The sequence below is a fragment of the Nyctereutes procyonoides genome, unplaced genomic scaffold, assembly GCF_905146905.1.
Source record: "Nyctereutes procyonoides isolate TBG_1078 unplaced genomic scaffold, NYPRO_anot_genome, whole genome shotgun sequence".
NCBI lineage: Eukaryota > Metazoa > Chordata > Mammalia > Carnivora > Canidae > Nyctereutes > Nyctereutes procyonoides.
Window position 1 is genome coordinate 808,908 of NW_026575030.1, and position 26,817 is coordinate 835,724.

At 39.7% G+C, this 26,817-nt stretch overlaps 1 protein-coding gene across 2 annotated transcripts in view; it reads left to right on the forward strand.

Annotated features, from left to right (window-relative positions):
* ZRANB3 (zinc finger RANBP2-type containing 3) overlaps nucleotides 1–26,817 on the forward strand; it is a 313,553-nt gene that overhangs the window by 280,545 nt on the left and 6,191 nt on the right. For both annotated transcript variants that reach the window (XM_055316358.1, XM_055316357.1), the window contains 7 exons: nucleotides 6,687–7,074; nucleotides 10,076–10,273; nucleotides 14,056–14,147; nucleotides 17,549–17,650; nucleotides 18,848–18,990; nucleotides 25,290–25,400; nucleotides 26,410–26,812. In XM_055316358.1, the coding sequence (XP_055172333.1) occupies nucleotides 6,687–7,074; nucleotides 10,076–10,273; nucleotides 14,056–14,147; nucleotides 17,549–17,650; nucleotides 18,848–18,990; nucleotides 25,290–25,400; nucleotides 26,410–26,812 (1,437 nt within the window). The remainder of the gene's footprint in view (nucleotides 1–6,686; nucleotides 7,075–10,075; nucleotides 10,274–14,055; nucleotides 14,148–17,548; nucleotides 17,651–18,847; nucleotides 18,991–25,289; nucleotides 25,401–26,409; nucleotides 26,813–26,817) is intronic.

The following is a 26,817-nucleotide window of genomic DNA, read 5'->3' on the forward strand; positions in this document are numbered from 1 at the left end:
GGTGAGCGTCTGCCTTTGTTCCGGTCGTGATCCTGGGGTCCTCGGATGGAGTCCCACATTGGGCTCCCTGCAGGGAGCTTGCTTCTCCCTCTGCCTCTGCCTCTGCCTCTCTCTGTGTGTCTCTCATGAATAAATAAATAAAATTAAATTTTAAAAAGTTGCCTCCAAAATGTACATACAATACAGACAACACTTTATAGACCACTTCAGAGGCTTCTCAGGCTAATGGGAGGCCACCCTAGGTCTTGTGAAAAGTCCTTGAGTCCCACATTAAGAACTCCTATTCAGTAAACCTGCAGCCCTTCTCTGTTCCCATCCAACATATGTGAGTATCATTAAAGTGTGTCACATTTTCTTACATCTGTTTCTATCACTCCTAGCTGCCAAGTATCAAAGAAACCTCATGAACCACATTCTTGCCTGATTGCTCAGAGGCTACACTCAGAAAACATTAACTGTTAACATAGATCAGGCTTGTAATTGATTATCCCAGAGGAAGCCTTTATTTCCATAGGGCCTTACAGCTTCTCGCAGCCCCATGGCGACAAGCTAACTTGAAGGTTCACTACCCATAACCATATTCATCATTGTCCAGTGTAGCCATCATGGCATTAACTAAAGTCATTGCTGCTAATTAATCTTGCCCTTTCCTTTTTCTAAAATTATACTCTAAGTGGATCCTTTGGTTCCCAAAATTATGTAAAATGATTCCCTTTACACCCACACACTCCTTTTCTGGGTTTTATGCACTTAAGTCTCAATTTATTACCCAAGCAGCTGAGATTTCAAAGTAACACGTATAATGATTACTCCTGTGTACGGTAAGTTAGCCCTCCTAGCAGCAGAGGTGGCCGTCAATTCCTGATTACTGTCAGCCACTGTAACCTTGACTGTGACTTGCCTCTGGCACATTGTGAGAATTTCTCAAATGTTAATTTCCAAAATTAGTCATTACTTAAATAGTAAAAGAAGTTCTTTTAAAAAACAACTTAATTAAATATCTTAATTAAAGAGAAGAACTGTAAAAACTGCTATTTTAAGGCCCTGAGATCTTTTTTCTGAAAGATTTCTCAGGTTTTTGTTTTGTATTATTAGGAGGGTTCCTCTTTTATAAACATATCTCTAACTGTTTTTGTTTGGTTTGGTGGGAAGATGGAGAAATTAAAATGTTTTTACAGAAAGAAATTCCTTACAAGGTAGAATGGGACAGAAGATTCTGATACTACCAAAACATTATTCATGTAAATGACAGTGGCCTGTTATTATATATTTTATTCATTTTATCTTTTGTGTTTCTTATTTCCTATTTTTTATTATTTATATTTCCTATTTTTTTTATGTAACTGTTTTATTCGCTTCTCTTAAATATATTTCAAGGGCGCCTGGCTGGTGCAGTCATTGGAGCATGCGACTCTTGGTCTCAGGTTTGGGAGTTTAAGCCCCATGTCAGGTGTAGAAATTACTTAAAAATAAAATCTTAAAAAAATGTATTTCAAAATGTATCTAGGAAGAGAGGCAGTTGAGAGAGCAGGGTAAGGCAGTAAATTGAAAACAAGCATATTAACTGCAAGAATCCTTAATTAATGATAGAATCCTTAGCACCCTTTTCCTAATCAGCTCCTGGATTACTGGTAGCCAGCACTGTACCCTACAGGCAAAAGACTGAAGGACTCCTTTCTGGAGAGCCAAACTGGACCAAGAGATCATTAGGGAGACTGACAGGGTTTCCCTGACAGTCGTGGTGACCATAGTGAAGTCCCTCACATGGAACTTGCCAGAGCATTTTATCTTTAATGCTTATTAGTAAGACTGATTCTTAAATATGAATGGACAGTAAAGGCCATCAGGCCTAGAGGAAAGCCTCTCACTTGAAAAGCAGAGACCAAAACAAGCGTGTAAGCCAAGAAAGGAATCAGAAGAAGCAGAGACAGTGGAATGAGCTGAAGAAAACTTTAAAAGGAAACATCAAAACTATTATCAATGTCCATAGAGAAGTGAAAGAAAATACTGTGCCCATGAAACAAGATCAAGGAGAGGAAATCATGCAAGGGAAAGCTCTTAGGAACTGAACCTGTCATATCAGGAGATAGTAAGTCACCAAGGATGGGAAGGAAGGTAATGAAGAAATCACAAAGAAAGAACAGAGGGGTACCTGAATGGCTCAGTGGTTGAGTGTCTGCCTTTGGCTCAGGTCATTATCCTAGGGTCCTGGGATCAAGTACTGCATTGGGCTCCCTGCAGGGAGTCTGCTTCTCCCTCTGCCTACATCTGTGCCTCTCTCTCTGTGTGTCCCTCATGAATAAATAAATAAAATCCTTTAAAAAAAAAGAAAGAAAGAACAAAGAGCAATGGGAAAATGTGAGGAAAGCCGAAGAAAATCAAATGATTAATCCAGAAGTTTTTTGCCCAATTGGAACTCCAGAAAAAGAAGACAGAGAAAAGAGAGGAAGAAAACGTAATATAAGAAAATTTTCCAGAACTCAAGGACATGGGATTTTCTGATTGAAAATACCCACTGAGCACCTGATATCATGAGCAGGAGAACCAAAACACACACACACACACACACTAAAGCTACCACTCTCCTGATTTTTCTCCCTTTCTTACTCTTCTTTCTTGTGTTTCTATCCTCTGTATCTCTTCTTCATTACACCTTTTTTTTTTCCAAAGATTTTATTTATTTATTCATGAGAGACACAGAGAGAGAGAGAGGCAGAGACACTGGCAGAGGGAGAAGCAGGCTCCATGCAGGGAGCCCGATGTGGGACTCGATCCCAGGGCTCCAGGATCATGCCCTGGGCTGAAGACAGGCGCTAAACCGCTGAGCCACCCAGGGATCCCCCTTCATTCCAACCTAAATGCTCTTTCTGTGCTTTCTGTCCTTGGCTTTAACCTTATCTCACATCCTTCTCCCTTCATGTACCATGACATCAAGTCCTATGTCTTTAACCACCTCTCTATGTTCATGGCTCACAGATATATGAATGTAGTTGTTTCTTTCTCTTGAACTCCAGATTTACTTCCTGGAACTCTCCACCCTGGTACCCATCAGTCCTCACACGTGCCTGAAAGTGAACTTCTTTCCTTATCTCTTCTCTTTTTGTCTTTTTATGAGCCTCGTTGTTTCCTATATTCCCAATTACAGGAAAATATCATTCCTAAATTGTTACAAGTCAGAAATGTAGGAGTTTGAGAATCACTCTGGGCCCTTCCATCTTCCACACATCTTGAGGTCAATCAGAATGTTCTGTTAGATCTTCATGATGATAAGGCCCATTTGTCCCACATTTCCAGGCAATCCTCCTATTCTTTCATTCACATGTATACAGGGACAAGCAAGGTCATTGCCTGTTTGGGGAGAAATCTGTAGCATGAAAAAGGGGAACAAAAATAAGCTGATAGAAAATTTAATCCTAAAAAAAAAAAAAAGAAAATTTAATCCTAAAGATAATGTTTTAAAAAGTCAAATTAGTTGCCTCACATTTAAGATGATATTGCAAATATAAATAAAAATAGACTACTGCAAAAAAAGGAACAGGTAATGAGAAGGAAATTTCAGATGGTAAAAATATGGCTATCAAAATAAAATAATTCTGTAGTAGGGTTGCAAGATAAATTAGAGAAAAACTCTACAGAATTTAAGGGTAGGGACTCCTGCCTGGCTCAGTGATTGAGCATCTGCCTTTGGCTCAAGGAGTGCAGGGTGCTGGGATCGAGTCCCACATTTGGCTCCTTGCAGGGCGCCTGCTTCTCCCTCTGCCTATGTCTCTGCCTCTCTCTCTGCCTCTCTCTTTCTCTCTCTCTCATGAATAAATAAAATCTTTAAAAAAAAGAATTTGAGGGTAAAAAAGACAAAAGGAAGACAGGACAATAAAAGATAAGACATTATGTCTAGTTCCACCATTCTGCTAACAATAATTCCAGAAAAGAGAAAATAAAGGGGAAGAAGCTATCAAAGAATAGTGAAAATTGCCAAGAGCTAAAGCTGATCAGTACCATTCAAAATTAAGGTATCCTGGTCCTGGGTGCTGAGCAGAAGGCAGATAAATATAAATGACACAGATTTAGAAATACAGATTATTGTGAAATTTCAGAGCATAAGGGTAAAAGAGAAGGTCCTGAAAGACTCTAAAACAAAGGAAAAGTTTGCAACCTATGAAGGAACATGATCAGCATCATTGGGTGTTGGAAGGAGAGCAACATCTTTAAGGACTTGAAAAGAATTGCATGCCCAAGGAAGCTACTAATGAAGAGTTAGGAATGAAATCCATTCATTCTCAGACATGCAAGGACTCAGGTCATGCTTTAATGAGAAATAGCTGATGGAATTTGTTCATGTTTGCTGAACATTTGCTAATATTTTCAAAATCCTATAAGACCTCTTTGTCATCCTATTGATAGGAAAAGAACATTTTTATTTATTTTTTTAAAAGATTTTATTTATTTATTCATGAGAGACACAGAGAGAGAGAGGCAGAGACATGGGCAGAGGGAGAAGCAAGCTCCCTGCAGGGAGCCCGACCTGGGACTTGATCCCGGGTCCCCAGGATCAGGTCCTGGGCTGAAGGCAGTGCTAAACCGCTGAGCCACCCGGCTGCCCAGAATAGAACATTTTTTTAAACTGTTTGTCTTTTTTGCTTTGTTACTTTTTTTAAACACCAAACTTGCTTAGTCTGCTAATCTCTCTGGTTTTCTTCACGCTTTTCTTAGAATTTCCCTTGTGCCTTGTTTTTAAAACGTGTCTCGTGGTTAATAATTTCATTCTTTATATTTTTATCTAAATTTTGTCATTTCTACAACTAATTTGATAATTTTTGTAGAACATGAGGCGGTAAAAAAGCCACATAAAATGAAAGTTGTACATGGTGGGGGGCTTTTCTGCTATATGTTTTATTTTACGAATATGGGAACAGCCTAAATCTTCCTGCTTTCCTCCCTTCCTTTTTTTTTTTAGTTTAAAAATATGTGATTATATTTGTAAATAGATAATCATAAAACTTGCCATTTTACCTACTTTTAAGTATACAATTCAGTGGTAATGCCACTTAATCTCACATTCACAGTTGTTGTGCAGTTGTCACCACTATTTTCAAAACTTTTTCATCACCTCAGAGACTGTCTGTGGCCATTTAGTAGTAACTACCCATCACCCTTTCCCTCAGCATCTGGTAACCATTTATCCTTCTGTCTCATGGATTTGCTATATCTTGCTTTCTTATGCAGCACTGCTCAGAGGTGCAGATAAGATGTATTATGTAAAATATTTCTTTATAGCATATGTATTTTGCTATCATTATCTGTAGTGTCTGTCAGTGTTATCTATTACTGCTGTCTTCAAACAATAATCACATTATTTCTTATGGTTTCTGTGGGTGAGGAATTCAACCAGGGTGTAATGGAAATGGTGTGTTTCTGCTCTATGATGACTGGGGCCTTTGATGAAGACCCCAAGTCTGAGATCTGGAAACATCTCAAGGCCCATTCACTCGCATGTCTGGCAATTGATGCTGTCTGTAGCCTAGAACCTACCTCGAGTTGTCAACTTGAACATCCACACATGGTTTCTCCATGTGACCTAGGCTTCCCCACAACATGGTGGCTAGGCTCCAAAGGCAAGCAACCTGAGAACAGAAAGATTCAGAGTTCCAGGAACCAAGTGGAAGCCATATAACCTTCAACTGCCGAGCCTCAGAAGTCACACAGTGTTACTCTTACTGTGTTCTATTGATTGAGAGAGTTACAAAGGTCTACCCAGGTTCAAGGGAGAGGAACACAGACCCCACCTCTAAATGTAGGCATGTCAGTGTCACATTGTGAGAAGAGCTTATCAAATAGGATAAGAACAGGAATGGCCATCTTTGGAAATGCAGTGTGTGTCCACTCTGGTACCCCTAACAGGATTCTCTAAAATTGACTCCTTAACTTCCTTCACTGCTAGCTTATCAGTTGTGGAGATATGTATCCTACCTCTCTAAGGAGATTGAGATTTATACATAGAAAAGAAGATAAGAAGCATGAAATACTGATGGAGCTTTTCTTAGAAAAGGGAAATACATTTCTCAAAAGGAAGGCAATTATTAAGATGTGTCTGTTAAAGAAGCAGTTCTAATTAATAGCTTAATGCTATTTGAAAAAAAAGCTCCCTAGTCAAGGAAACATTTTAATATGAAAAACACTGTTTATAAACACTGTATTTATAGTCTGGGCATGAAAACATTTTTGCAGGTTCTTGATTGACTTGACATATTTAAATACACAATTCTCCTTTCCCTGACATACCTCTAGACCAGGTAGTTGATGAAGTATAATTTTATTACATAAATTCTGTAGCTGCATTACCAAACATCATCTCTAAAGCTTTAGTGTCATCATCTAAAATATAGGAAGAATTCTAGTACCTGTCTCATCTCACAGGACTGGCATGAGGATTAAATGAGTTAATATATGTAAAGTGCTTGGCACATTGTAAGTGCTTAAAAAAAGTTAGACACAGGAAGTATATAGATGTGTTAATGATATTCTGCATATATGTATATATGAAGAATCATAGCATAATTGAATTCATTTCCAACAAGGTATTCAAAAGATAAAGGAATACGATTACTGAAAATAGTTGGTTAATCTGTTTCATTTAGGAAGAACATATTAGATTGCTTCTTAATTTGATGACTGTTTGTTTTTCCTAGTTTGAAAAAGAAAAACAGCATGATATTCGATCATTCTTTATACCAAAACCTAAGAAAAAACAGTTGGTGACCTCCTGTGATGAATTAGGGATATTCCAGGAGAAACATACTGTTGTGCCAGCAAACCCTGGAAAATTGGCCACAGGACATACTATTGATCATGAAAGCAGTTTTGAACCGGAAGCTAAAAGACTGAAGTCTATTACCACCAGTGACCACCGCAGTGCCCCTGAGAAGAAACCGTCCTGGCCCAGGCACACTTCGTCTCTCGCCCAGGCAACCAACCCACCCCTTTCTGGAAAGGGCTGGCAGTGTGGTCTCTGCACCTATGTCAATAGCTCAGTGTTACCTTATTGTGAAATGTGTGAGAATCCTCAAGGCAGAGCTGGTGAGTACATGGAGTGTGGCCCTGGAGGGGGCTAGCAGTGTTGTCTTCACATAATCTGTGGTTTTAGAGGCAACCATGGTTATCACAGGTTAGTGTGACTCCAGCTTTTAATCTAGAGTAAGAACTTTATATAGTGAAGACTGAATTTATCCCCTGGTGGAATGTGGAAAGCTCCCAGTTCTGTCAAGAATGTATATGCCTGAGCGTCTGTGACATGGCATTAATTTGGCACAAATGGACATTTCTCATTAATGCCAGCAGGATGTGAATTCAGTGGGCAGGAATAGAAGCTCTGTTGCTATGGCAGCAAATATGCCTTATAGTCATAGACCTGCTGTTTTCTTTCTCCTGTAGATAATACTTGTTTTTAAAGAAATTCTAGATTATTTTTGTTTAAATAGTAAAATAATCCAATGTAGCTTCTTTGCCTAGTAAAATACGCATTGTGTCCTGTTTCTTGCATGACAAATCATAAAAATTCTTCTATAAATCTTCTTTTAAGGACCAATTTGGTATCTGTTTTATAAGTCAATTATTTTCCAAAGCATGATATTTTAAAAGTAGAAATTTGTAAACATACCTCAGAGTATGTTTTTATAGCATAATATTCCATTTTCTGATGTTTTGTTTTTTGAAATGATTATCAATCCTGAGGTTGTCTTAGAAAATAGATCATTAGTATTTCTTTTGTTTCCAGTTTTAGAGACCATTTTCATGGCAACTCAAAATGCCAAGCTGACAGTTTTGGAAGCTAGAAGAAATCATTTTATTTTATAAGTTGTAATAATTGTACACATCTCCTTTTCCATCATATGTGAATTCTTTAGCTAAGTAACATTAACAAAGAGTCAGCTAAGATATAGGCTCTGCCACTGCAGTTCCTTCCTGTCTTTCTTGTTCTTCTATGTCTTAGTTTTAATCTGAAAGAAAATGTAATCAGTAGCTGAGTCTTTCCTCTTTCATTTCTGGGTGTTCCTACAAAAATGACAAGTCTGCCATCTGGGCGGTTATATTTGTAACATGGACACCTGTTGTCTGTGAACTAAATTGGAACCACAAGCTTATTCCATATAATATCTCTCACAATTTGCATTATCTCATTCAATTTCCAACTACTCTAGGCCATAAAAATAAAGTATCTCATGACTACGAATAATGCCAGTTCACATTAAGTATAAGTTGAGTGATTTAGCAATGAAAATCATAGTTTAACAGGGTTTTATAGTTCTGATTTTTCTTTGTGATGCCAAGAGCAACAGCGAAAGTTTCTAGATCCATGATTTAGTAAGCAAACTCTCAAACATCCTAAAGAAAAGTAAAACTTCTTTTGTGTCTATGAAAGTCTGATTAAACAGAAATACATATAAGTAACAGTGATAATACCGTATATAAAAGGTTATAATTATTAGGTTTATATTACTGTACGTGGCATAATGATTTCCAGCCTTGATTTGGATGTACCCCCAAAAGGGCTGAAAAGCAGAATTAATTCTAATTCATCCAAAATTTTTAATCAGTGTTTGCAATGTAACACTTTGAGGAAACAGAATCCAAAAAACTTAAGGGACAATATTAGGAAATTACAGTCCTATAAAGGTTGCTAATGCAGTCTCCAGGACATTCAGTACAATTTGGTATAGTATATATTGAACACTAATATTTGTCAGTAGGGAGCACTTCTCTTGTGCTTCTCTTGTGCTTTGTTGGGTTTTTGTTGTTGTTGTTGTTGTTTTGTTTGTTTTGTTTTATTTTTTTAAGTACTCTCAATGGGACGCCTGGGTGGCTCAGCGGTTGAGCATCTTTGGCTGGGAGTGTGATCCTGGGGTCCGGGATTGAGTCCCATATCAGGTTCCCTGCAGGAATCCCGCTTCTCCCTCTGCCTGTGTCTCTCATGAATAAATAAATAAAACCTTAAAAAAAAAAAAGTACTCTCTATGCCCAACATGGGACTTGAACTCACAACCTTGAGATGTGGAGTCACATGCTCTACTGAGCCAGCCATGTGCTCCTCCTGTGCTTTGTCCTTACTTAACATCCACATAGCTTATACTTGCCATCTTACTGTTCACAGGCCCACACTTCGTCTCTCACTTGATTCGCTGCTTGTCCATATGCCTCTGCCTCTTCTGCACCTGCGTGTCTAACAGGTCCCTTGAGGTGAACATGCCCCAAATGGAGTTGTTCATTCACCACCACCACACCTAACACCTAAATCTTCTCTTCCCTCATCTCCCCTCCATGATGCTAGAAACCCAGGCAGCATCTTTGATTCTTCTCTCTCTTTCCACACTTGATTTGCCAAGTTCTGCCGGTGTAACTTCCCGTCTATCTTGATTCTGGCCACGTCTACTTTATTGCTACCATCCTAATGAAAGTCACCTTTTTCTCTCCCAGACTTCAGTGGCCTCCCAGTGAGACTCCCTGTGGCCCTTCAGTGTAAGCAGCCTGAGGGAGCCTTAAAAAATTCAGAGGATCCCATTCTTTTGCCTAAAACTCTTAATGGCTTCTGTTTCATTTACAATACGGTTTAAGAATACAGGCCCTGGGGCCAGGCTTCCTAGATTCCCCAACAGCCCTCCACTCACTCGCTCACTGCTCACTCGGATGGAACTCGACCCAGATCTTGGCCCTGCCAACCTTTGCTCTCTACCATCCCCTGATTACAAAACCTTGTTTTATTCTGTTTCATTTCTCTTTCTCTTTATTCATTGGCCTTTATTCTCTTTCTCTGATTTATTCATTTCCTTGTTGATTGTCTGTCTCTGACACTTAGAATAGAAACTCTAGGAAGCTGGGATTTGTTTGTCTCCTTCCTCACTGCCTGTCACTTCATCGTTTGCACATGGGGCATTTAGTGACTCCCAGAGAATGAATGAACATTATTGACTATTTCTTTTTTATAAGACCTAGCTGTGACTTTTTAAAAACTGGCCTTCAAGTAAATAATGATTTTATCTAAATTGGTACATAAATTGTTTGATTTTCATAATTCTGCAAATAGATAGCCTCAGCTCCACCCAGGATAAAAAGGAAAATAAGAAAGATGATCCGCAGAAAGACACCTCCAAAAACATTTGGAGTAGCTCTGACTGTGAAAAACAAGTCCTTGCATCCCCAGAACCGAACCCGTTGGCTGAGAGCAAGGAAGAAATATCAGAAATCAAGAGAGAAGATGGACTCACACCCCAGCCAAGTGATGGTAAGTCTGGTTTTCAGACCAGGGTCCAGATACTAAGGATGAATGTAGATATATGATACTGTTCGTAGATTTGTGACTACTACCGTGTTCCAGGTTTCTTGTATTCCCATTTATATTAAAAATACCAATCATTTAAAAGCACACACTTAAACAACAGATGGCTGGAAGAGCAGAGCTGTGGGCATTCAGACATGACTTAGAGCAGAACTGGCACTAGCTGCTCCTGCTGCGCCCAGGCTGGTTGCCCAGCCTTATCCGGGCCAGGCCATCCACGAGTGAGGGTGTGGTTCTGATATTTGGGAGGCTTTTTTGGACAAAACAGTAAGATTGACGTATTATTAACAGCTGCTTAACAAATTATTAATCATTTGCACATGAATTTCTTTTAAATGACCACAATTAATTGGCATATTTTAAATTTAGGGTTTAGGGTTTTTTTTTAAGAAAACATTTTAAGGTACATAATTTCAAGACTATATGAATCATGACTACATTGGGAGCCAACCAGATGATTTGGATTTATTTACTCTTTGGTTGATGCCATTCATTTCTTCGAGCTGTGATAGTTGGTGCACACACCAGCCTGTATGCCAGACATCACTATCTTTATGGGCTGGCTGGCCAGAGCTGGTGAGTAGTTTGGGGTTGTTTTCTTTGTTAATTGGTTAGTGACCATAGTAACCCACAGACTGTTGTTCTCATTATAACAACACCAAAACTGCTAAGATGGGACAGTTGAAGTTTTTCTCCTAAATCAGCTGCTATTAAACGCAGATATAATTCAGAGTCAGATCATTGCTCTAAAATGAAGTCTTCATTTAAGAATTTCTCAGCTCAAGGTATCCTCCTTTCCTACCCCTCACCCCAGCTGTTCTTCCCTCTAATGCCTCAGGGTCTTCTCAAAGAATGTCTTGTAATGGACCCTGTTTGAGGTGTGTTAATTTTAACAGTCTTTAGGTAGATGGTGTAGTCTCAGATGAGGCATTCCTTTCATAACTCTGGTTTCCTTCCTCCTGCTTAGACAATCCCTCAAGTACTGATGAAGCTCTTGTTATAGAACAGCATGTGGCTCACTGGACTAAACATTAGGCCCAGAACAAACAACTGGAGGTTGTCATCAATGCTTAGGCCATGAGTCTTTTCATCTATGGCAAGGACATTCTGGCTTGTTAGTTGTAAATTGTTCCCTTGTTGAAGGCAGATGCTGGCTTTACTTACACATACTTTTCAAAAATCACTAGACCTTTTGAAATTCTGTTCTGCCAGTAAAATTTGCATTGGCCTCTTCTACTCCAGACAATGCCAATGTTATCCCCCATACCTGTCCGCTCTTCCTTTTGTGGACTTCTCAGGTCACTGGGCTGAGAATTCCATATAAGCCATATGCTTCACCTCTCCCCACTAACATGGATTTCCATGAAAAACAAAAGAAGAATAACAGAGGAGACACACTATGTTAAAATGTTTATTCTGTACACATAAGCTCTTTTAGAACTGGAGTGGAATGTGCTTTGCGAGGACTGTGGTTTTGTTCTGAGTTCTAAGGGTCTGGTAGGGTGGCTGTGTCTTCACAAGATGTGTCATCTCTAGTCTAAACCATTAAATTACACTTCATGGAAACAATAGAAAGAGAAATATGTTCCCTGATGTAGCTGCCAGCTACCAAGAATATCAGCTAATTTAGAATCAATCCTGTAATGCCTTTTATCAGAGAATGACTTCATATCCTTAAACATTAATGCATTAACCATAGTTCTTAAAAAATCTGAAGACAGAGTGATTATACAATGCACTGTTTTATGTACATTAAGAAAGAAGGAAACTCTAAAACTTAAACTATGATTTAATACCTGAATGATACCCAGACCAAGTCATACCACCCTCTGTTGCTTTGATTATTTTTTTCATTTGTCCTGAGGGATTCGGCATTTTCTTCTACCCTCATCTACTGTGCTTCACGTGTGCTAGGCAACCCTTCTGCTTAGCTCTGGATCCAGATGTGAGAGAGCTTTATCTGGGATCTCCTTTCCTTAGGTCCATGAAGCACTTGGTCATTCCTTCACAAGAATATTAACAAATTTGGGTTATTCCCCCAACAATACATATTCACTTCTTTAATATCAAATTTATGCTCTCCTGCTTTATATGTAAAACTTTTGGTACACGTGATAACTTTTTATTTCAATACCAAATCCTAGTGAAACATTTTGAAGACATTTTAGTGCAATTAAACTCAACTCATGTAGTAACAAATAATGTGTCTGCCTCAAGTGTGATGTTGAAGTAACAACAGTATTGTAGTTATGACTAAGCTCATGCATGCTCAGGCAATGACAACTACATCACCGACTGCCACCTGGCCAACAGTGATTGTAAAATGGCACGATTATTGGCTGTAAGACATGCCAATTCAGAGATGTTAAACCATGGAAAAAAACTGACATTTTTAAATTCATGAAATATGGGAATACTCCCAAGTTTGTAAAATGACCAGTGGTTTCATTAGAAAACTTAAAACAAAAAAAAAAAACCAAAAACAAAAAAGAAAACATGATGACATTGTCAAGTAGAATGACAAATAATAGACTTCTAGATCTGAGGATCTAGAAGGTCACTGAAGAAAAAAATATATATAAATAAATAAGAAAGAAAGAGATAGAATGAAAGAAAAGGAAGGGAAGGGAGGAAGGAAGGAAGGAAGGAGGGAAGGAAGGAAGGAAGGAAGGAAGGAAGGAAGGAAGGAAGGAAGGAAGGAAGGAAATTATAAAAGTCATTTAGAAACTGTGGCAAGAGATTAAGGGTACAGGCTCTGTAGCCACATTACTGGTCTTAAGCCCTCTTGCTGGTGGTGTGCCCTTGGGCAAGTTAATGTGCCTTAGTTTTCTCCTCTGTAAAATGCACTACTTATTTCTGAGAGGTGTTAATAATATGTACTTAGAACAGTGCCTGGCACGTTGTTAAGTACTTGATAAGTGTTCACCATAATTATGATGTAGATCCACTCTGATAACCCTATCTCTCCAATATATATATTGGTGAGACTGAGAAGTGGTAAATAAAAGATTATCAAAAAAAAAAAGCTTGTCCACCTATTTCATTTTGTGAATGTGAAGCACCGGGTCATAGGGGATATGGTGTTAATGTGGTCTTTCACAGAGCTGCATTGCTGCTGATAACCAAAATGGTGCTCCTTCAACCTCAGCTTAAAACCACTGAAGCAGAAGTCCAGATTCTAGACTCCTTTTTTAAAATATATATATATATATTATTTATTTATTTATGAGAGAGAGAGCGGGGCAGAGACACACAGGCAGAAAGAGAAGCAGACTCCATGCAGGGAGCCCAATGTGAGACTCGATCCAGGGACTCAGGATCACGCCCTGGGCCAAAGGCAGACACTAAACCACTGAAGCATCCAGGTGTCCCTCTAGATTCCTTTCAGGTCAATAACAGTGCTTGGTGGCAGGAAATTCTCCCTCACATGTCACTCGTATCTTTTCAGCTAATTCTGAATTTGTTTCTCTCTACTGGGGTCATTTGCAGAAGTGCAAAAGCAACTGGTTTCCCTCTAAGCCAGTGTGGCCTTAGATGGCCTACCATGGTAGTTTTATTTCAAGTGCAACACATGTTCTTTGTCAAATATTTTGATATATTTTACATAGCTCTTTCATCATTCTAACCCATAGAAGATTAAAATAAGCTATTTTGGATAGAGGAGAGGTAAACCTTCAGGTTCTTTTTTTATCTTTTTTTTATTTTATTTTTTTTATCTTCTTTATTAGAACAGTTGAAGAGTTCAGACAACTTGCCAGTGTATGATACCCTAATGTTCTGTGCAAGTCAGAATACTGACCGGATTCACCTTTATACTAAGGTAAGCATCATGCAGAGTCTATAGCTTGAAACATGCCAAAAAAAAAAAAAGACTTTTTTTTTTCATGCTTCAGTGGAGATATTTAATTTTATTAATAGTGAGATAAGTATCTGGTTCTTTTTCTCCTTAAAGCTAATTCTAAAATTCCTTTCTTAAATCTAAAGGCAGTGAGAGACAAGACAGCATAGTCATTAAAAGCACAGACTCCAGGGCCAAACTGTCTCAGTTCAAATCTATTACTAAGTGTGGAATCTTGAACAGATTACTTAACTGCTTGTGCTTCAGTTTCCTCAACTGGGAAACATGGATAGGAGTTGTTGCAAGGGTAATAGCTAAATCCTGTAAATCACATAGCACTGTGCCTAGCCGTAAGGAACCCTCAGAGCTCCTAGGTGTGGTACACACACATGCACACCATGTCTACACAATGGCATATTATGCAGCCATAAAAAAGAATGAGATCCTGCCATTTGCAACAACATAGATGGATGTAGAGAGAAAGTATGATCTTAAATGAAAGAAGTGAGACAAGAAAAGACAAATATCACATGATTTCACTTATGTGTGGAATCTAAAAAAACAAAGCAAGTGAACAAACAAAGCAAAAGCAGACCTATAAATCAGAGAATGAACTGGTGGTTACTAGAGGGGAGGAAATTGGAGGGGATAGGCAAAATGGGTGAAGGGAAGTAAGAGATACAGGCTTCCAGCTATGGGATGAATAGGTCACAGGGATGAAAGGCACAGCACAGGGAATATAGTCAGTGGTATTGTGATAGTGCTGTGCAGGTGACAGATGGGAGCTACAGTTGTGTGAGCACAACATAACGTATAGACTTGTCAAATCACTATGTCCTACACCTGAAATTTATGTAACATTGTGTGTCAACTATACTTCCAAAAAAAGTTAGCTCCTTCATGGATTATTTGTAGCAGCCGCAGCACCTTTGCAGAAGCCTGATTCTGCCCATCCATGTCAAATAAATTCTAGAATGCTTTAAAAATATGATTGCTTGGACTCATGCCATAGTCTAGGTTAGTGGTGCTCAAACTTTTGTTCATGTAGGTTATATCTATTGATATTTACTGTATTTGAAGTTAAAATGGAAACACTTAAAAATATTTATTAGTTAAGGATAGTAATAATAAACCCATTGTTGATATTCAATAACTTAATTTTATGAAACATATATAAAACAAGATAACATTTAGTGAGGAAAGTTATCAGTTCCTTTTTTTTTCAGTTCCTTTTTTTTTTAAAGAGTTTTTTAAAAGTTGTTTATGAAAGAGAAAGAGAGAGAATGCAGGAAGGAGCAAAAGGGAGCCCGACTCAGGCTGGACCCCAGGACCCTGGGATCATGAGTAAATCAAGAGTCAGTCACTTAACTGACTGAGTCACATTGTTTTACATTTTTAGCAGTTTCTCTAGAGTCTTAATAGAAGACATTAGGATTGTCATATCTGTCTGTCCCTGGGAAACAGCATTGTGCAGATACTTTTGCCTTTGTGGATCTCCTGGAGTGGTTTCATGGGCCCTGTGAGAATCTTTGGCCTAGGTAAAGTAGTGTGAGTATTTGAGGAAAAACTTGCTGAGATTATGAATACTTATGTTTGATCTACAGTATCAAATTTCTAATCTTTATAAGTATAATAAAATACTATTTGTAACCTCTTACATTCATGAGCCAGCCTACTGAAAGAATGCCTTTTTCAAGATAATTTAGGTTATAGGTTTTACACTAAAGGAAATAGAGATAGAGATAGAGATAGAGATAGAGATAGAGATAGAGATAGAGATAGATAGAGATAGATGGTGGGCCGTGTAACAATCTCTCCAGTGCTAGCTAACAATTAGAAGGGATTGCTAGAAGATTAGGAGATGACTAGGATTGTGAATGCCAGAAGCCCCATGCTGCCTCTGCGGTGGGACCACAGCAGAGAGAGACACCAGGAAGGAAGGCAGACCATGAACCATGCTCCTCTTTAAGGCCCAGACCCCTGTCCACTATGTGGAACCACTGGCTGTGGAGGGAGCGCCAAGGCCTCTCCTCTGCTCACCTGGAGGCAGGCCTGAGTGCCTGAGCCACCTACATCTCCAGTGTGGTTGGAGGCCAGGCCTTGGTTCTCAGACCACCATGCGAGAATAACAGAGAACTGGTCCCCATAGGAGATTGAAGGTCGAGAAGCCAAAAGGCGGACACCAGGCAGAGAACAACACAGAATTCAGAAGCCCTAAAACTCCTTACATTTTTAATTCTACACGGTGAAAGCTCTGCATCCTGGATCATCTGATCAATGGTTTTACCCCTCTGGGTAGAAATAGGAAAGAAACTGCAAAGTCCTGGTGTCACAGCCTCACTGACCTATCTTACAGTCTCAGCACCCAGCCTGTGTCGCATGGGCCACCTCACCTTCTTGACATCTCTCTTCATAGTGTCAAGTGCATTTGTATGACTGATCTGAATACTTACATGTCCCTTTACCATAAAATGTAATTCAATTAATCTTCTAAACATGAGACACTAAGCGAAGGACACATTAACAGGTCTTTTCACAGTGATAAGGTGAGCTGAGGTGAATCTGGAAGAAGGAATTTGGATAAAAACCCTAGTACCCTGCCTAAAAGAAGACCCCCTAAAAGGAAGATCAATAACAGATGTTTAGCGTCCTACGTTGTAGTAACAGTATCCCTCTAAAGAGCTATTCTTTTTTTTTTTAAGATTTTATTTATTTCTTCATGAGAGACAGAGACAGAGAGACAGAGACACAGGCAGAGGGAGAAGCAGGCTCCCTGCGGGGAGCCCAATGTGGGACTCAATCCTGGATCCTGGGATCACGCCCTGAGCCGAAGGCAGATGCTCAACTGCTGAGCCACCCAGGCATCCCAAGAGCTATTCGTTTTAGCCAGAATCCCAATTCCTAATTCAGATTTTAGAATAACCATTACATGTCTAATGTTTGAATCAATATGTTAAGTACTTTCTGTGTGTTTTTTCCAAAGTGATTATGGAAGCTGTAACTTTCTTTTTAGCTGAGAGGATTAGAATATGGGTTCAGCTTTTGTTGATACAATAGATTTTTATGTGCAGAGGTTTTTCTTCGCCTTTATAAAAGAACTACTTATGTTTAAACCTCCTGTTTAAACCCTCTACATGGTATTTTTTACCCTTTAGAGAGAAAGCAGTGGAGGCATGCAGAGAGCATGGGGAGCCCAGCCCCTCTCTGCGCTCAGCGTCCATGCAGGGCTGCTGTGTGGGTGGACTCCTGTTAGAATGTGCCACCTCCATTTATCTTTTAGGAGATTGGGAATATTGCGCCATAATATGATTCTTTACTTTTTAAATAATTAGTAGTGCCTGCAGACAGGATGGATTAATAATGCCTTCCTAATCTATAATCAGGATGGAAACCAGATGAACTGCAACTTCATTCCCTTGGATATAAAATTAGACCTTTGGGAAGACTTACCAGCAAGCTTTCAGCTGAAACAAAATCGCTCCCTGGTAAGAACAGTCCTGTGTGTTTGTTGTAAGTTAAAATCTGTTGAGTAATTTAAGACCATTTTAGGTTTAATTAAAAAAAAAGCAGAGTTGCCTCATGGCCTGGTGCAGAGTCAAATCACTGGTCACATTTTCATCAGTCCAGGCACTGCCATGATTTACCTTGGTGCTGAGAATAAACTTGAGATCTGTTTCCTTGGTGAGTGATCACACCTAGAGTTGCTGTTTCTGTGGATAGAATTATCCTCACATCGTTTAATTTCTCATTCACAGGATTAGCAACTGTGATATTTGTATCTGACAGGAGCACATTTTATCTCTGACAGTTAAGTTCTAGCGATGACACATTCTGAGAGCAGGGACGATGCCGTGCCGGGTGACTCTGGCATCGTCAGAAGCATCAGCATACAGCTGTAGGCCAAGTACCTGCTCAGGAGGCCTCAAGCCTGATCTGTGGCCCATTGATCTTCACTGCTCAGAAATGTCAACATGTGTGGGGCTGACAGCATGCAGTGTACCACTTTTTACGAGAAAATAGTGATTATGTTTCCACCCTTTGAGTGGAAATCTAACATTGCCCATGGGTCAGCTGCACCCATCTTAAAGGAAGAGGTACCAGTGAGCTATTTTCTCTGGTATCATCAAATCCTGATTCTCAGATTGCCAGAAAATAGCCAGTTACATATAATTGACCAATAAGTAGGATTAATGGCAACCCTGGTACAAATGTCCCAGCTTTATTGATGACTGTTTTCCTGGGGTAATTCAGGTAGTTGGGTACAAAGCGATTCTCAGGTGTTACAGTGAAACCTGCCACCACTGTAGGACCTGCTCTCCCCAAGACTGGTCTTGCCCTGGCCTCTGCAGGCTTTGTGCTCCTCACAGCTGGGCCTCCTTGGGTCTCGCTGAGCACATTGCTGCCATTGGTTCCTATGTGCGTCCGGGACATATGCTGGGCATCCTGAAATGGGTCTTTATAGAGTCTTTAGGTTGAAAGAGACCTCTGCAGAACTGGCCATGATATTTTACAATAAAGCTATGAAGAAGCATCAAACTGAAGAAAGCCTTAAATTGTGACATTCAGAAGCCTCTTTGGAGATAGAATACAACAGCAGTTTTCTGATGTGATAAGGGGCTTTACTTTCAAAGGAAAATGCCTGGTGTGCTGGTAACTCTTTTCATTACCTCATTTTCTGCCAGATTTTGAGGTTTGTTCGAGAATGGAGTAGTCTAACTGCCATGAAGCAAAAAGTAATCAGGAAAAGCGGGCGGCTGTTCTGTAGCCCAATTCTTGCTTTGGAAGAAATCACAAAGCAACAATCCAAGCAAAATACTACTAAAAGGTATGCTTTGTCTTTCTTTTTTATTTTGTAGATTCATTATTTGTCATGGTTATTTCTACGGGTAATGGGGGGGGGGGTTGTTCTGAGACATTTTATGTAACCACTAATGAAATCTTTTAACTAATGATGAGTTAAGAGAAAATCAGACATAAAATAACAGCTTATTTTATAGCAACATAATTAGATATTTTGTGAATTTCATCCAATCTGCTGGAAAAGATTAGGTTTTCTGGGTCTTGGTCACCATGAGTCTCACTCATGAGGAGAGAGGCCAGAGTCATAGGCTTTGCAACCTGTGACCTGCCAAGCCAAGGATACTGTTTAACAACAGGAAGGTGTTTCCCTGTTAAAAGAGCCTCTGCCCTGCACTCCCAAAGCGTGAATCTGGGTGCTGTGCAGCAGGGGAACTGGTCCTGCTTGACCACCAGCACCCAAAGGGTCAGAGGGAACTATTATCGTGCCCATGGTCAGAAACAAAATAAAAGGAAAGGTTAGGTGTGTCCTTCTGTAAGTGTTTTACCTTAATCATTACAGGTTTCTTTCTAACCTAATCCAAATCTAATCTAAATCTAATCTAAACTAATCTAAACTCACTTTCCTTTCTTGGCATCATAATCATCTCTGCCCCGTCCATGTATCCCCTTGTGGGACCTCGGGCCCCCTTCTCTGTAGACTCTTTCCTCATCATGAAGCAGTGATGCTCAGTCAGCTGTTCTTTGCCCGGCTCCTGCTTGGAAGAGATCACCAAGGACCAAACTGAACGGCCACATGGCAGCACAAGCCCCTGGAGTTCCAGCTGTTTCCACACACCAGTACTGTGTCTTTATCCTCACACCCCCTCAGTTTATGATCTCCAGCCTTTTCCATGCACACAGGTGAAAAATGTCCATCAGTAAGTGAGAGACTGCAGTTGATCATATGGCTTGTATCCCTATACAGTGAAAAATCCCTCAGCTGTTGCAAAATGGCATATGGTATATTCATATGTGAGAATAGAGAATGATACTTGTGATACATTATTAAGAGTAGAAAGAAGTATAAAAAAAGGCTGGAGATACAGATATATGTAATTGCTGTTATGACATAGAAAGTGCCTGGAAAAAAAAAAAAAGAAAAGAAAAAGAAAGTACCTGGAAGTGCCCTAGAAACTCTTACCAGAGGTTTCTCTAAGACGATGGTTCTCAGCTGGGGGCAGTTTTACCCTCCAGGGTGGCAATGTTAGGAGACCTATTAGTGTGTTACGATTAGGGGATACAACCATGGAGCATTTAGTGGCTAGAGGCCTGAGGTACTGCTGAAAATCCTGCAGTGAACAGAACTGCACTCCCAAACAGCTACCTGTTTTGAAACCTCAGTAGTACCCCTGATGAGGGATCTTGTTGTAGACGATGTAAAAGGGGATTTGTGGAGATGGTAGGGACTTGGTACTTGAGGCCTGGATCACAAACTCATATGACTAAAAAGTAAAGCAGGAACCATAAATGAACAAATGAGATCAAGTGTAAAACCAGAAAAGATTGAGGTTGGGGGGGGGGAGAAGTATGGCAAACTGGAGAGAGTGCCTACCCCATCTGAAGTTATTCAAATTCAGATTAAAAAGTAAAATACTATGTGAATCAATTAAAGGCCTTTGACTAGTTGGATTTGTCCGTGAGCTGCCAGTTTGGGACTCATCTAAACTCTTCCGTACTGCTTAAATTTCTCCCATGTGTTACTTTATACTAAAAAAAAATATTTAAAATATACGTGTGTGTTGATACATATAAATACACACACACGCACACACACCCCTGCACTACAGATATCCACTCATGTGTAACAAAAAGCATGATGCCTATGCTGTTTCTCTTAGTACTTCTTCCAATTTGCTACGTTTTCTCATTGTCATTACCACCGTTTTAGTTGAACTATTGGTCTTCTCTTGCATGACCTTAATTTCCTTCTTAACTAAATTTACAGCCCACTCCAGCCATTTCTAGACTTGTGGCATTATTTCCTTCCCATCACACATAGATGATCACTTAAAAGAACCACCTGAGAAAGGTGGCCCATCAGGTATAAAAGCAAAAGTCATGAAATCAATATAAATCAAAGTCAGACACACGGCATTATCTATAACATTTTATGTAGATGATACATTAAAGCTAAAAATGTGTGTTAAGCAGCATAGTCAGTATTCAGATTTGTGTCTTTGAGCAGTTCTGGCTGCAGTTAGGAGATCAAATGGGTGGACTTGAAGTGGGGAGGCAGCCTGCATTAGCTTTCTGTTGCTGCCTTAACACATCACCACAAACTCAGCAGCTCAAATCAACAGAAATGTATTATCTCACAGTTCTGTACATCAGAAGTCTGAGATAGCTCAACTCCTTTCTCTTCTCTGGTTTTTATAAAGCTGAATTCAAGGTGTTGGCTGGATGGACTCTCACTGAGAGTCTGGAAAGAATCCATTTCCACCCTCATTCAGGTTGTTACCAGAACTCAGTTCCTTGTGATTATAGGACTTGGGCTTTTCTTGCTGAGGGTTGGGACTTAAGTTGCCCTTAGCTACTTGAGGCTTCTTTCTATTCTAGCACAGGGGCTCCTACACATCAGGGCCAGCAATGGTGTGTCAAGTCCTTCTTGTGCTTGGAATTGCTCTTTCTTTCTTTTTCTTTCTTTCTTTCTTTTTAGATTTTATTTATTTACGAGAGACACAGAGAGAGAGCGAGGCAGAGACACAGGCAGAGAGAGAAACAGGCTCCATGCAGGGAGCCTGATGCAGGACTCGATCCCGGGTCTCCAGGATCGTGCCCTGGGCCGAAGGCGGTGCTAAACCACTGAGCCACCCGGGCTGCCCAGTGCTCCCTCTCTTAAGGTCGGCTGATTAGTAACACTAATTACATCTGCAAAGTTCCTTTACAACACGACCTAGAGAAGTGATGCGCTGCATTCCAGAGACAGGAATGCTAGAGATAGATGGTTAAGATACTGCCTCCCATGCAAGAGACTATTAGGAGCCATGGGAAGGGAAGAAAGATGAAGAGAGGTGTTAGGAGGTAGGTAGATTTGGAGACCTTGGCCACTGATCAGAGATAGGAGGAATGAGGGAGGGCTCCAGGGAGATGGATTCAGCATAAAGAGCCATGAGAACGAAACCTGTGTACCTGCAGAGGGGTGTGCTTCAGGGAAGTGTGCGGGTTCTTGCTGGACGACCCCAGCAAGTCCCAGACTTGGAGTAACTGTCTGTCTCTGAAAGCAAGTGTGAAAGATCAGGCTACACAACAGCACTGATTGGAAGTCTGTATGAGGAGCAGGTGGACAGTGGATGCCTCGCCTCCCGCTGTCCTACCAGTTTACTTTCTACTGAAAACTGAACCAGAGAGACATCGGCCTTGGAAACACCAGGCTTAGTGGAGATAAAGGGAGAGGCGTTACATTGGAAACCAGCACTTCTTGGGCCTCTTTCTCCACTTCCAGTTTCTCCACTCCAGCATACTAGAAACCACATTTTACTTCCTAGAAGAAAATTAGAGGATCCTTCTCTGAAGAAAAAAACAAAAAACAAAAATGGAATGGCCTTAGAATAAAGACACATGGATACTAATTTTAAGCAGTGGCTAGATCTCCAGCCAGATTATCCTACAGTGGCATTCACTAGTTCACAGGACCCATCCAAGCTCAGAATTTGCAATTAGCTTTTGAGTAGCTCAGTCTTAAATGTGAGTGGAAGCCAAGATCATCACCAGGTACTGTTTCTGAGTTCCCGTAAGTCAGAGGCAGGCCTGCTTCCCTTGGGGCCCTGTTAGGTTTATGATGCCAGGGGTTTATTTTGATCCCCGAAGCAAGTCAGCAACCTAGAGCCCAGCACTGTTTTCACTGTTGTGGGCCACTTCCCAACACACTCTTCTTTTCTTGCAAAATTTGCCATCTTCCAAAGACTTCCCCATCCAGGAATTACTTTAGTAGACAATATTCTCCCTCCCTATTTGTGAAAATTGGTATTTGCCATAATCCTTTTGAGAGGTGGTATACTTACATCAACTTCCCAGCAAACCCCACTGGAAAATTGAATGTTGGTAACTCACAACTGTGTTTGAAAAGTTGCCAACCTCCTGCTTTGGGGCTGATTGATCTGTTTCTTGTGGTTTCAGAATTTTGTGCTTAAATCTCTTGTAGGAAAAAAGTTATTTTTAGTTCTTAAGTCTCTGAATAGATTTCTCAGCATCTTTTAAAGTTACTGAATTAGGTTTCTAAGCTTTTAAACATTGAATAATACCTGAGGCAAGGCTTAATATCCCCTTGCCCCTCAAAGCCAGGCAGTGTTTGAGTTCATTAGAATCCACTGAAATACTTTAGTGAAGTGCTTTTGTCAAGGGAATAAAATGGTTGAAGAATTGGGGAGTAGGGGGACGTGGGAAATTTAGGAACCAAAAGGGCAAGTTAGAGAATTCTGAAAGAATTTGCTGTGATTTCTTTTTTCTTTTGCTTCACAACAACACACCAGTAGAAATTCAAATATATGAAAAGAGAGGCACTCTTAATAGGAAAAGTGGAGATTTAAATCTATAATGAGATGTATATCACCATTAGCAGAGATGTTTTTAACTGACATATCTTGTGCTAGTTTAAGTGTGAGAAAACAGGTCCTCTCCTGAATTGCCAGCAGACCCAAGGGAGAGAACAATGAGTCAAAATCTATCCAGATTTAAAGCACCCAAGACCTCTGACCTAGCAATTCTGCTTCCAGAAAATTTACTTTCCATGTGTTTAATGTGTAGAAATATGTATAGGGATATCACAGCATTGTTTGTGATAGCAGAGACTAGAACAGCCTAAATGCCATTAATCAAAACTGATTAAACATATGGTTTATTCAAATAATGGAATAACATGCAATCATTAAAAAAATAGGGCAGCCCATGTGTACTGACATGGAAAGGTCTGAGGTGTATGTGTAGGTAGAAAGAACAAGGTGGAGATTAGTATTTTGTGCTACCATTTGTTTTTAAAAATAAAAAATAAAAAATATAATGAGGAGTGACTGCAAATAAGTACAGGTTTCTCTTTGGGGTGATGAAAATGTTCTGGAATTAGTGGTGATGGTGGAGAACCTTGTGAATAAACTAGAATGCACTGAAATATAAACTTTAAAATGGTAAGTTTTATGGCATGTGAATTATGTGTCAATAAAAAATAAAAGGTATAACCTATACACAGAAAAGAATTACTTCTAAAAGGATGTATCAAAAACTGGTCATAGAGATAACTTTGGGGTAGGCAATGGGGATGGGCAGTAAACTTGCTCTTCACCATATACACCACTACATGCCTTTTGAGTTTTGATATATGTACATATATCACCTAGTCAAAAAACTAAGTTTATAAAAAGAAGCAAATCTGTTAATTATTAAATCTACTTTAACAGAAAAGCTAATTTCTAAGATTTTACCCACATTGCACAATTCCATCGTGATTTAACTTTAATTTTATTGTCAAGACACCAAATTAAGAAGTACTTGAAAATATGAAGAAATTCATGTTTAAACTAATTAAAAAAGAAAAAAAAAACTACAATAAGTGTAAACTACCAGAGAAAGTGGGCCATGCTAATTAGAAGGAATTAATTGGGTAATTGCATTTTACCTACTTAAATTCCCCCGTCACCTTTAATTGGAATAACTTTCCTCTTTATTTCCAGTCCCTAAACCATTGTGTGGTATCGATAGTGTTGTGTAATAAGGTTCTGAATCCCACATCAAGACTGGCTTTATTTCAGTGGAAGATTCTATAAGCCCTGTATGGCTGATAATAATGGAAATAGCCTTAAGATTATAGAAGATGTGATGGAACCTAGTTAACTAAAAAGAGAATCACTGTACCCGAGTATGCTGCTACACTGTTAGAACTGATCAAGGTGATTTGAGGACCCCTCCTGAGGGGTAAACATGCAGTGAGAGATTCTCCGAAGCAGCTGGGCAAGCTGTTTATTCACAGCTGTCACTTATGCATGTATTTAGTTTCTTATTCCTACACCCACACCTTTTGTCCCCTAAGTGAAAACTGGTCTAAAGGATACTGATTGACTCTTCAATGTCTTAGAAAAGTAAATCTTGAGAAAACCAATTTGGAACAGAGATATATTTCACACACTTGGAGGCCAGTGGAAAGGTAGGAAATATTCCCTAATTAATGTTAGTATCAGCACCATGAAGACTCCTGTCTTGCCTCTTCTCTTGCTTTTACAAGGAGGAATGTGAGCATGAAATAGAGACAATCTTAGAGGTGAGAGAGTAAATCCACTTAGCATGTCATTGTTTTAGATACATTACCAAAGAAGATGTTGCTGTAGCCTCACTGGACAAGGTGAAGAAGGATGGGGGCCATGTCCGTCTGATCACAAAGGAGTCTGGACCACGAGATCCTTCTACACAGTAAGGTTTCATTAACGAGGACATAGTGGTACTACATGTACTCCTTTAAATTTCTGTATTTGTATTTATGCTCTTACCCTACCTTAATGTGGCTGCTTATAGGTCAGAAAGAGCTTTCACAATACGGTAGCTCCTCCATCCTCCCAGCAACCCTGTGAGGAATAGGATGTCCTCACCTTAGAAATCAGAAGGACCCTGAGACCAGGTAGACCAGGTGACTCACCCAAAGACACTAGATGTTCCCAATCATAAGCTCTTTTGATCACAAGGAGTTTTTCTCTTAACACTTCTAACAGTCACGGAAAATAGGAAGCAGTTGTAATTCCATGTAGGACTTTTCAACATAATTGAGTAATGTACCTTTTCCTTTTAATAAATTGAGTACATGTCCTGTCATGTGTCATTTCTCATTTTAATTCAGTCAAATCTGAGTTTACCTGTAGGAGGCACATATTTAGCAAGTCTAATGTTCTAGTTCCTAAAAACACTTAGCACCTTGGCTGTGTCACTCTATGGGTGTGACTGTTTGCTGGAGGCCAGCAGGGGCTGCCAGAGGACATCATGGAAGCCTTCGTAATGGCCTCTCTGTCCCGCCGAGGTGTGTGGCCTCACATGCAGAGCATGGTGGCCCCAACTTCAGGTGGAGTCTTATATTCAGCTGTCTTTTCCCAACCTGGAGAAGCATTTTCTAACTTCTCATTTTCCTACTTCTCCAGATATTTCAAAGTCTGATTGTTTAACTTGAAGATATCTAAATTCCCAAGAGGCAGCATATTTTTATTCAAATTGCTTTTTTTTTTTTTTTAACACACCATTCTTTCCTTTATTTGGCATGGGGCTTCAAGTGTTGACTATAGCTGTTTTGTTTCCATGCTGAATCACAGTATCTGGGGGTCCTACATTTACCGTTTATCAGTATTGAAACTTTGAAGACTGTTTATTATATGATGCAGTGACTATTTACTAGTGTAAGTGTTTGCTACTTATTCCATGTTTTGCTCAATTCTAGAAAGTTCCTTGATGACGGAGTGTGTGTCCCATTTCTAAATCCCTGCATAGCCCAAGCCGATCTCACTGTGAAGCCTTCTATATCCAAAGGCTATCTGCAAGCTGTGGATAATGAAGGAAACCCACTTTGCCTTCGCTGTCAGCAACCCACTTGCCAAACTAAGCAAGAGTGTAAAGTGAACGCTTGGGATTCACGGTTTTGCTCTGTGAAATGTCAGGAAGAGTTTTGGATTCGATCTAATAACAATTACCTGCGAGCCAAAGTATTTGAAATTGAACACGGTGTGTGTCAGCTATGTAATCTGAATGCACAAGAACTGTTTTTATGTCTGAGAGATGCTCCGAAAAGTCAGAGGAAGAATCTTCTGGACATTACCTGGATCTCAAAGCTCCCATTAGAACAGGTAAA